The 12,072-nt window shown below is 42.8% G+C and overlaps 1 protein-coding gene and 1 long non-coding RNA gene across 6 annotated transcripts in view; both read left to right on the forward strand.

The window, feature by feature from the left end:
• LOC116967098 (carnitine O-palmitoyltransferase 1, liver isoform-like) overlaps positions 1-12,072 on the forward strand; it is a 61,508-nt gene that overhangs the window by 31,025 nt on the left and 18,411 nt on the right. For 3 of the 5 annotated variants that reach the window (XM_033013591.1, XM_033013593.1, XM_033013592.1), the window contains exons 9-11: positions 2,268-2,355; positions 8,179-8,374; positions 9,830-10,018. In XM_033013591.1, coding sequence (XP_032869482.1) covers positions 2,268-2,355; positions 8,179-8,374; positions 9,830-10,018 — 473 coding nt within the window. Of the gene's footprint in view, positions 1-2,267; positions 2,356-7,305; positions 7,391-8,178; positions 8,375-9,829; positions 10,019-12,072 lie in introns of all 5 variants that reach the window. The other 2 variants (XM_033013594.1, XM_033013595.1) reach the window with 1 other exon arrangement.
• On the forward strand, positions 917-2,094 carry LOC116967099. The gene is made up of 2 exons (XR_004410139.1): positions 917-1,615; positions 1,912-2,094. It is a non-coding gene; the product is annotated as an uncharacterized LOC116967099 (long non-coding RNA).

Here is a 12,072-nt window from a genome sequence, read left to right on the forward strand (position 1 = left end):
ATATCCAAAAGCCTCTTAAAATGCCACTATTGTATCTGCCTCAACCACCAACCCTGGCAGCCCTTTCCAGGCATTCACCACCCTGTGTATCAAAATCAAATGTTGCCCCATATATTTCCTTTACATTTTGCCACTCTCACTTTAAAACTATGCCCTCTAAAATGTAGTTATTTCATCCTGGAAAAAAAGCTTCTGACTGTCTTTACCCTATCCATGCCTCTCATAATTTCATATACTTCCATTAGGTCTCCTTGCAACCACCGGCATTTCAGAGAGAGCAATCCAAGGACTGTGCTTTGAATTTTTTTTTAAAGGAAAAAGGAGGTGGAGGCTTTTTAGTCCCTGAGACTTTTCTGCCATTGAATACGGTGATGGCTGGTTCATGATCTTACTTCAAATATCTACTTTTTGGTCCTGTATTTCCCAGGACAAAAATCCTGTTTTAAATTTCTATTTCCTCTTCTTCATTTCCAACTAGAAGGAAAGGTTGGAGCATGTTTCCTTTGGTACCAGTAATCCTTTGACACAGCCAGTAGCTAAGCCACAGGTAGAGGAGTATGGTGGATATGGGGGTGGGGTGGCCATGTAGAAGATAAATATTGAAACAGAGCAGTTACATTAAGTTATCCATTTTTGTAATATAAATTCTATATTTAATAAATGGATGATTCAGCTCTATAAGACTCTGGCTTGGCCACATTTGTACTATTGCACATAGTTCTAATCGCCTCATTGCAGGAAGGATGTGGCGGCTTCAGATAGAGCGCAGAGGAGGTTCACCAGAATGCTGCCTGGATTAGAGAATTTCAACTAGGGACTGGTTGGATAGACTTGGATTGTTTCCTCTGGAACGTCAGAGGTTTTTGGGAGACTTGATAGAAGTATATAAAATTATGAGAGGTCTAGCTAGGGTAAACAGTCAGCGTCTTTTTCCCCAGGGTAGAAGTGTCCAATGCTAGAGGGCATAGCTTTAAGGTGAGTGGGAAAGTTTAATGGAGATGTACGGGTCAAGTTTCTTTATTTTTAAGTAGAGTAGTGTGGACCTTGAACACGATGCAAGGGATGATTGTGGAGGCAGATACGATAGTGACATTTAAGAGGCTTTGAAGTAGACACTTGGAAGTGTAGGGAATAGAGGGATATGGATTCTGTACAAGCAGATGGAATCAGTTTAACTTGGTGTCATGTTCGGCATAAACATTGTGGGCTGAAGGGCTCAATCCTGTGCTGTACTGTTCTATGATATAAATGGATTATCTGACTGAGTCACCATCATTTTGAAGCCCTACGCACCTCTGGCAACCATGCTTGTGCACTTTTGCAATTAGACAAATCTTGTAGTGATCAGAAATTGAAGCAAAGATTTGTTATTTTTAAAATTATCCCATTTTCTTTTATAACTCCTTTCGCTTTATAGGATCCTCCTGTCTCCATTTGTACGATGGGCAAACAGGAATGGTGCTCTGGTTTGCCACCTCTGCCTGATGGTGTCCCTGAGATTAGATGTTTATGTTATGTAAATATTGGCCCAAAGCCAAGTGCTCATAAATTTAAGAGAGCAGGTAGCAGTCTTGCTCAAGAACACAACAGTTTAGTGCCCTAAATTTACAGGTAGGTCATAAAGGGCCTGTCCCACTTACGCGATTTTTTCAACGACTTGCCGGCACTCATAGTCGCAGCAGGTTGCCGAAAATTTTCAACATGTTGAAAATCCAGCGGCGACCAGAAAAAGGTACGACTCTTTGGGCGACTACTCACAACCATACAGGCGTCACCCAACGAATTGTCACGGGGTGATGCTTGTTTGGTCGTGAGTAGTTGCCCAAAGAGTTGTACCTTTTTCTGGTCACCGACCTGCTGCGACTATGACCGGTGCCGGCAGTCGCCGAAAAAATTGCGTAAGTGGGACAGGCCATTTTCTTCCACAGTGTCTGACCAATTGAGCATCAAGCTAGCAATTTCAAGTTCAAACTCAAGTCCCACGTCTTTCAATAAATATGACGATCTGTTAACCTTTTTTTTCAAACTACAATTTAGGCATGTTATAGCTTTTTTATTTAAAAAAAATACTGTCTTGCTTTTTTTGGTCCTTTTAAAAAAAATAATGTTGCAATATAGAGAATAAACTAATTTGTAATTTTTTTTTACATTTCCCCCCTCCAATCTCTGCCCTATTATGGCAACGTGCAATGTCTTTTTCCACCTAACATCTGGCCCTAACTCCATTGGTCTTGCATGTTCCCCCTGCCCACACACTCTGGGCGCAGAGTACTCTGCCAGGGTTCCCAATACCTCTGTGTTCAGCACAGTGGGAAAGAATGTTCAACTCGACTCGACTACCAGGCGAGGAGACAGGTAAGATTGAAAGGCTGTGGATTCAGGGCTGCTTGTAACCGTAGGGGAATACTGCCCACATGTCTCACGGTTCTGGACTTTGACAGCTGGCTTAATAACACTGACTAGTGAATTGGTGGTTAGCAAATTGAGTCCGAATGGAAAATCTAGGGAGAGCACAGTGGTAAAATTCATTAGGCATCCGTATTACTGTGCTAGTGAGCGGCAGTTGAGGCCCTATGTTAGGAATTATTGGTTGCACACTCACTGAATCTTGGCCAACATTACTCCAAAATCTCTCCCACATCACCTTCCTGGGTCTTCTCCTTGCATAGTTGATTGTGAATGCAAGGGACTAACTTTACTGAACGTTTTTCCTTCCGCCCACAATATTTAAAATGTAAAAGAATATGCGATTGTGTTTATAGTTTGTTTGTTTGTTTGTCTTTTTGCACAAAAGTCCGCGAGCATTGCCACTTTTCATTTCACTGAACATCTCGTATGTGTATGTGACGAATAAACTTGACTTGACTTGACTTGACTTGAATTACATTAGGAAGAGGTTTGCGTCCACAATTGTAGCCATGCTGACAATTATTTTATCATCTCGAAGTAAACGTAGCAGGTATGACTAATGAGTTTGTAGATTAAATGAAGAAATGGTTTTGTTCATAGTAAGAGTAGTTACAGATTGATAAATTGATACAATGGATGCAACAATGGAAGATGGAATTTAATCCTAGAAAATGTGAGAGGATACATTTTAGGATGGTGGGAAGGCTTAGAATATACACATTGGGGAACACGGAGTCCTTTGTGGACATGTCTAAGAATCTCTGGCGGCAGCCCAGGAAGATAAGATGGTTTGGAAGACATATTGGATACTTTCCTAGCTGAGGCATGGGTTACAAGAACGAGGAAGTTATTGTACAGCCGTATAGATTGTTAAGCAGGTCACAGCTGAGGTACCGCATACAGTTTTGGTTATACCTCGAGAGGATGCAGAGGAGCTTCACCAGGATGATGCCTGGACTGCAGCATTTCAGCCGTGAAGAGAGAGGCAGGGTTTGTTTTCTTCAGATCGGGAAAGACTGAGAGGTGGCCTGATTGAGCTATTCAGAATTCTGAGGGATGTAGATAGGCTAGTTAGTGAAAAACCTTCCCCCCTTAGCAGGGTTCATTGGAACCAGAAGGCAACGGTTTAAAGAGAAACAAAGAACTACAGATGCTGGAATCCTGAGCAAAGCACAGTGCTGGAGTAACTCAGCGGATCAGGCAGCATCTCTGGAGGATATGGATAGGCAATGTTTCGGGAAGAAATGTCCCTACCTGAAACATCGCTTATCATGTCCTCCAGTGATGCTGCTTGACCCACACTATACTCCAACACCTTGTGTTTGATATAGGTTTATGGTCAGAGGTAACAACTTTAGAGGTGATTTGGAGAATAATGTTTTCACCCAGGGAATGGTTGGAATCTGGAATGTGCTGCCTGAGGGAACGATGGAGGGCAAGTACTCTCACAACACTTCAAATATAATTATTGAGCACTTCAAATGCAACAGCAGAAAAGGCTACAGCTATGTGCTGGAAATGTGGTTTGTATAAAGATGGCTAGCGCAGACATGGCCGACAAGGCTATTTCCATGCTCTGTGACTCTTGCATTGTTCTTGTCAGTTTGTTCGGCAGCCACTGCATAGGAGAGGTGGGTTTTCCAGACCACCACTTAACAATCAGCTTTCTGCAAGATAGTGTGTACAAATAGCCTGGCCACTGCTTTTCCTGTCAGCATGTTGGGGGGGGGGGGGGGCTATTGTTAGCTGACCAAAAGAGTTTGGTTTAGTTTAGAGATACCGTGCAAAAACAAGCCCTTCGCCCACCGTGTGTACACCACCAGCCATCCCCGTGCACTAACACTAGTCTACTCGGACACGAAGAACAATTAACGATCTTTGCCAAAGCTAATTAATCTACAAACCTATACGCCTTTGGAGTTTGGGAGAAAATCGAATGTTCACGGGGAGAAATAGTCAGGATGGAACTCGGGTCTCTAGCTCTAAGGCAGCAACTATACCGCTGAGCCCTTAAATGGACTGGTTGATTGGAGTGATCCTGCTTTCTGTCTCCCAAACTGTGAGGTGACAATGTGTGCCCATCCAAGTACTTTTTAAGGCAGCATTCTGGAGAGAAGGAATTTGTGACGTTTCGGGCCGAGACCCTTCTTCAGTCTGAAGAAGGGTCTCGAGCCGAAACGTCACCCATTCCTTCTCTCCAGAGATGCTGCTGGTCCCGCTGAGTTACTACAGCTTTTTGTGTCTATCCTTGGTTTAAACCAGCATCTGCAGTTCCTTCTAACACATTTTGTGTAGCTTTATAGGTGATTAGTTATACATCTGTCTGTTTGTAGAAGAAACGTTAAACATGAAAAGTACATATTAAGGAAGCTATGTTAGCAACGTCAACGTTTCTGCTCCAAACACACAAGCCGAGGTGGATGTGTTGCAGATGGTTCAAGCTTTCTAGTTAGCTCCTGCTAGCCTTGCAAACCAACACTTCATATGGAGTGTTGTGCTCCTAGTTGGATAAACAGGATATTCAATCGGTCTGGTAGACACAAAATGCTGGAGTAACTCAATGGGTCAGGCAGCACCTCTGGAGAGAAAGAATGGGTGACGTTTCCAGTCGAGACCCTTCTTCAAGACTGATGTCAGGAGAGGGGGCGGAACAAAGATCAGTCTTGTTGGTTTAAGTTTATTTGCTTACATTTGCAGCCATCTTTGGTCAGTTACTGCCACACCATTTAATACAACGTGCAGCAATCAGTGGATTGAATAAATGTAGTGTTCCCATCACATGTTAGGCAAACAAAAATTGTTGGAATTTGTGACGATTCTTAAATGATAGACGTGTTCCTGTGTCGGCTACAGATAAGAAAAATAATCAGACTAGTAGTGTTTTTGTTGGTTGCTCTCAAAACCCACAACTAAAGTAGGGGAAGCCGTCATGGAATTAAAACGGATTGCTAAAAATAACAGGATGGAAAGACCAAGCACTGCCAATCAGTAAAATGCATTTTTTATAAATTGCTAGGATTGATGTCAGTGTTATGCAGTCGCTGTTGAACTCCTACATTGTGGGCCATGCCTGGGTGGTTAATGCTCTCTCTTCTTGCTTCTCACAGCAGCATTTCCAATGACTAGTGGCCCTATTTGTCTTGGTGGAATCTGTCCCCTCAAATTTTCTCCGTCAGCTTTTATTTTTTGTGCATTAACTTTTGTTAATTGAAATTTGTTACATGTTTCTTTGAAATGCTTTGTATGTAAAATTATCTGTTTCTCTTTCCTCCCTATCCACTAAAATAATAATTTTTTCTGTCAGAGCGATAGACCTTCAGAAGTTATCTAAATCTGTGCCAGATCAGACGTGGAAAAACTAAAATATTTAAATCCAAGATTTGCATACTATAGGTGCCATGGGAAAACAATCAAGCTGTTTTACACGGTGAATTAATCTCTCAACTCAAATTTGCATCGATTGGGATGTTCACATTTCAATTATCATTAGAGACGGTGACAAAGAATGATAAAAAGCCCTTTTCAATCTGTTATTTAAGTTGACTGATTGGAATAATTTCTGAGATTCTGTGTGTGTGTGTGTGTGCACGCTTAGACTTGAGCAACCACAGCCAAGGAGTTGATCCAGAGGTACAAGTTTGAATCCCACCATGGCAGCTGGAAATTTAAGTTCAAGTGTTAAATTCAAAAACATTTTTGTAGTATCAAGAAAGGTAAGCATAGAACAGTTGCAAACGCCCATTAACGTCTTAGAGAGAGAAAAGTCTGCTGTCCTGGTGTGCGACTCCAGACAAACATGGTCGAGGATTAGCTGCCTCCTCAATTCATGACTAATCAGGGTTGTGCAACAAATGCTGACAATATGAACAAATCTAGTGAATGGAAAAATAACATTAATTGCTCATTTAATTTAGCTACTGATGCAATAATGCTGACTGGAATGACCTACCTTTGAAAATTATTTCCCACTTTAATTTTTTCCCTTCCATCAGTGTTTTCTTGAAGGTTGAATACTCCCACAGATAATTTGGGTTAGAGCACAACTGAATGTTGCTGGGGTTGTCTTATTGGCGATAACCTCTTTTGGGGGAAGTTTAGTTCTGTCCTACCAAGCATAAGTAAAAATAACTCCTTCATTCAGCAAGGAAATTGACCGCATAATGCAGACAAGCCACAGGGATTGATGGCTCTCTGAGAGAAGGTGCAAGTTCACTTCTAATCTACTTATTTTATGATTCATTAGGGAGATTTTAAGCTTCATTTAACCTTCACTCACTGGATTCTGTGAATTAAAACATGCCGTAAGATCCAGAACCAACTGAAATGCTTAAAATTCACCAGGAAAGATTTTTAACGTTTGTATCAGGTTTTTTTTAGAAGGTCATTTTGAACCAAGAATTCTATAGATCGTGAGTGAGGTTAAGGATGAATAATTTACAGAAGTGATTCTGTGCTGTGCCCTTGGCAGCCTGATTCTGAATTATCCCCATTTCATTTAGAGCACCCATTTTATAATCTACTTTTGGGTAAGGTTTCCTTTGTTCTTTACATGCAACAAAATAATGAATTTGTTCCGTGCATTCAACACACAGTCCACAAAAAGTTTACAGAAAGGATGTTCCTTCTCTGCTTTTACACTCCTCATTTTCTATTTTGATTTTTGTTCCTCCAAATTGATGAGTTCTTGGCAGGTCTGCCTCCTGAACTCATGCAACATTACCCCAATTAACTAAGAGTTGTGATTATTTTCAATATCTCTATGCTTCTGCAGGTGGAAGAATTTGAATTACTGTTTTTTTTGCTGCCTTCTTTCTCTGCTGTATTATAGGTGTGTTGCTTGTAGTTTCTGTTGCATGTCCATGTGTTATTCTTTCCTATTTTTCTGCCTCTCTTCAGCTATTGATTCGAGGTGTTGTCCCCATGTGTTCTAATCAATGTGAGAATATATTCAATACATCCCGCATCCCAGGTGTAGCATCAGGTATGATGTCAATTCTTTACTGGAGCTGAACATTTTAGCCGCTAAGCTTTACGCTAAGATTACTACACTGAGCTCTCGAAGCAAGTGGGCTGCTGAAAGTGGCTGGACTGGAGAGCCTCTCAATTCAGCTGTTTACAGTCAAGCACCAGTGGGCTGCTTTGGGAGCCACGAGAATGACATATTGATAAAGATCAGTGTTTCAGCCTGCTAAGCATGTTTAAAGGCACAGTCCTTTCATTCCTGCTCAAAAGTGTCCAGATCCAGGAGCTTCTCGCTGTTACTGGTGACGGCATTGGCCTTGAATTATCTCACTACAGTTGATAATTATTCATTACAGAAAGCTAAAGATCTCGCTAGGTGGGGTCTCTTAGCTCTGCTGATGCTATTCTACATTTCCTCTGCTACAAGGCATGTTGCATGCTAACCTTTCGGCTGAAGGAAGTCTGGCTGTGTATTTGCTGAACAAAGTACTCCAATTCTTAAGGAAAAGGTGCCTCTGCCTTCTGTGTATTTGTGGGCATGTGCAAAGATGCATGTTTGGTTCTCTTCTCATTCCAAGCAACTCCCAACAATGCCAGTTGCTAGTTTGGTGGTCCACAAAGGTCCTCTGAACTGCCTCATTAATTTGTAACAAACCAATATTTTAATCTGAAGATATTCAGTTTTTGGGGAAGTATTTTGTTCAGAAAGTTGTACACACTGCCTCGGCTTTCTTCCTATGCCAGCTCATCATATCATTTAAAAATGCCGCGTGCTGCCGTTATTCACCAGCCGTGTTGAATTTGCAGACCGTTTGCAACACCAGGTGGATAGCAAGCACGTCATGGTCTATCACAAGGGCCGTTATTTTAAGGTGTGGTTATACCAAGGTGGGCGCCTTCAGAGTCCCAGTGAGCTACAGAAACAATTTCAGTACATCTTGGATGACGCTTCTATACCTCAACCAGGTGAGAAGTACCTGGCCGCCCTTACTGCAGGAAAGAGGTGAGTGCTTTGTCTCTAAGCTTTTGCTTGTGATTCTTTTCCCTTCCTAAGGCATTGACTCTGGTTCCATGCGTGCTGAGTGAACTATTATAACGATATAGTAAGTTTATAATTCAACTAAAAAGTGAGCTTTAAAAAAAAAATAAATAAAATAAGTTCATTGTTTGGGGATAGGAACATCACTGGCAAGGCTTGCTTTTATTGCCCAAGAGATTGAGTTAGCTTCCCGGACAGCTGCAGATACTCCCATAGCTGGGCATGGCGCAAATCTAACATTGAAAAAGGAATGACAAAGATGTTGCAGGAAGTATTTTACCAAGGGTTGTAACACTGCTGACTGCAATCTTCAGCTCTGTTCAAGTTCCGCATGTGTCAGCGTACAGTCAGCGTATCTCCAGGTTCGCATAATAGACGGCATGTCAATAATCTTTTTAATTAACGAGAAACTTGTAACTCGGTCTACATTTTCCACCAGGGCGGCAAAGTGGTGCAGCGGTAGAGTTGCTGCCTTACAGCACCAGAGACCTGCGTAAGGGTGCTGTCCCACTTAGGAAACCTGAACGGAAACCTCTGGAGACTTTGCGCCCCACCCAAGGTTTCCGTGAGGTTCCTGGAGGTTGCAGGTGGTTGCCGGATGTTGCAGGTAGTGGAAGCATGTAGGGCGACTGACAAAAACCTCCGGGAACCGCACGGAAATCTTGGGTGGGGCGCAAAGTCTCCAGAGGTTTCCGTTCAGGTTTCCCAAGTGGGACAGGGGCATAAGGGTGCTGTCTGTATAGAGTTTGCACGTTCTCCCTGTGACCACGTGGGCTTTCTCCAGGTGCTTCCCAAATTCCAAAGACGTGCAGGTTTGTAGGTTAATTGGCTTCCGTAAAATTGTCCCTGGTGTGTGTAGGATAGAAATAGTGTATGGGTCGGCGCAGACTCTGTGGGCCATATGGATGATTTCCATACTGCATCTCTCAAATAAACTAAACTACTGCCCAGTAATGATAAATTAATTTGTCTGTTCTGAATGTTATACCCTCTCATTTTACACTTTGTCTTCGGCCACAATGTGACGGTGGCTCAGCTGAAAATGAACGGAGGAGATCCATTGATCTGAAAGTCTTTGGGTTGTACGCTAGTTTTTAATTTTTGTATTATAATAATGTTGGATGTTGCTTGGTATGGTGGCAGAGTTGCCAAGGTTCCATGTTCTGATGGTGTGTGGGGGGGTGGGGGGGGGGGGCGGTGGGGGGGACGAATAGAGCTGAAGATTGCAATCCTGCACCCCACTGTAAAATACGCCTAGCAACATTTTTGTTGTGCCTCATTCAAGTTGAAGTAAGACCATTCGAGCAACCTGCCCGCACCTTTATACCGGACTTGGCATCCATTCAAGATCTTTGGGAAGCGGGAAGGACAGTTAGAAAGCTGTTGACATTACTTGTTTTATGTTCTGTGGCTGAGCAGAATACCTTGGGCCAAGGTACGGAAATCATACTTCAGCTCTGGAAAGAACAAGACTTCTATGGACAGCGTGGAAAAAGCAGCATTCTTTGTCACTTTGGATGAAGATGCACCTGAGCTGTTTGTGGACAACCAGGTGAAGTCACTGGATCAATATGCCAAGTCACTGCTACACGGCAAATGTTATGACAGGCAAGTATTTTTTTTCTCCTTTGTTGCAGAATGTAAGGCTTTTGCACAGGGGCGGAAAATCCGGGGGGGCCAGAGGGGACACGCCCCCCCCCCATGTTTTGAGAGGTGGGGGACATCCCCCCAATTTTTTGTAATCCCGATTTTAAAATCTCCGCTTTTAGCGCTGGATTGAGCCTCCGTAGCCTCGCGCGTGTGTGTGAGTGTGCGCATGCGCGCGTGGCCGCCAAAATATTGTGTCCCCCGTCCCGTCCATGTTTTGATAGCGAGTTCCGCTCTTGCTTTTGCACTATGTTCTATGCTAAATAACAACTAACTCGGTGTGTCGGAAAGAACTGCGGGTGCTGGTTTAAATCGAGGATAGTGCTGGAGTAACTCAACGGGACAGGCAGCATCTCTTGGATAGAAGGAATGGGTGATGTTTCGGGTCGAGACCCTTCTTCAGACGGATCAGTCTGAAGAAGGGTCTCGACCCGAAATATCACCCATTCTTTCTCTCGAGATGCTGCCTGTACTGCTGAGTTACTCCAGCACTTTGTCTATCTAACAACTAACTCAGTCAGATAAACGCATGGCATATGTAATTACACCATAATGTTTTATTATTGATAGTAGTTCTTTGTTGTAAAGTCATCCAGCATGGAAACAGGCCCTTTGGCCAACTTTCCCAAGCTAACCAAGATACCCCCGCTACACTTGTTGCCCTCTGTTTGGACTAATGCTGAGAGCTATTGTTATTTTCATTCATTACTCAGGCTTATCCACCTATCTTGCTTTAAATATATATATTTCCACCTGCAGCTTTCAGATTCCTTGGTGTGCATCCAAAGCACATATAACCTAAGCAATATTGATGCTATCATTGCTGATGCAATGGATCAATCAGTGGTCTTCATAAACCCAGGTCTCACATCTCTCCCAAGCCTAATTACAATTTTAGCATTTTTACAATTTTACAATTTTTACAATTACAATTTTACAAAGTCTCCTACCCAGAGTAGGGGAATCGAGAATTAGAGGACATAGGTTTAAGGTGAGGGGGGAAAGATTTAATAGGAACCTGAGGGGTAACCTTTTCACGCAATGGGTGGTAGGTGTTTGAAACGAGCTGCCAGAGGAGGTAGTTGAGGTGGGACTATTGCAACTTTTAAGAAACATTTAGACAGGTACATGGCTAGAACAGGTTTTGAGGGATATGGGCCAATGCAGGCTGGTGGGACTAGTGTAGTTTGGACATATTGGCCGCTGTGGGCAAGTTGGGCCGAAGGGCCTGTTTCCACGCTGTATCACTGACTATCTGAGTTGAGAAGGAGGGTAACATGGAGACGCAAATCCTATTAGGGGTAGGGCCACATAGTAGGGAGAATGGAAGAGGGAGATTTGAAGGAGAGGGGATCAGGGCAGTGGTGAGGGTTACAATGATATGAATATAGTCAAGATTGTATCTGCTGATCTGTGTGTGCGTGTAAGCACATTTGGTGCTGGGAACAAGTGGATTGAGCATTTGCATTGTGAAGGCAGTTTAGTTGCAAGTACACAATGGTCACCTTATATTAAAATAATGAATTCACAGCCACCTGTCAATTCACAGTGAAAGCAAGTCATCCTGGTGCTCAAAGAACTGCCTGAGAAGAGAAGTTAGATGAAGGCCATATCTGACCAACTTGTTGACCTTTGATGAGGAAGGAACAATGCAGTGGGGTTGAAAATAGATTGATATGATTTACATGGATTTTGATGCAGTGTTTTTGAGGTCCTATATATCATATAATCTGGGTAAATTGTCAGTTCGACCAAAAGTGGCAGGAAGCGCATGGTAAAAAATCAATGGATATTCATGTGAGTGGAGAGCTGCTTCCAGTTGGGTTCCTCCAGACACTGCTTCATGCCCCCATTTTTTCCCCGGTATTTATTCATGATTCAAGTATTCTTCTTCTTCTTCTTGTGTATGGCGTGCACAGCCTAAAGTTGTAGGACAACTTGTTCTATTTGATCTTATTTGATTGTGCACGCCGGGTTGATTGCATTCGTCGAAACAGGGTGGACCACGTGAAGGT

This window comes from Amblyraja radiata, chromosome 38 (genome assembly GCF_010909765.2).
Source record: "Amblyraja radiata isolate CabotCenter1 chromosome 38, sAmbRad1.1.pri, whole genome shotgun sequence".
NCBI classification, from domain to species: Eukaryota; Metazoa; Chordata; class Chondrichthyes; order Rajiformes; family Rajidae; genus Amblyraja; species Amblyraja radiata.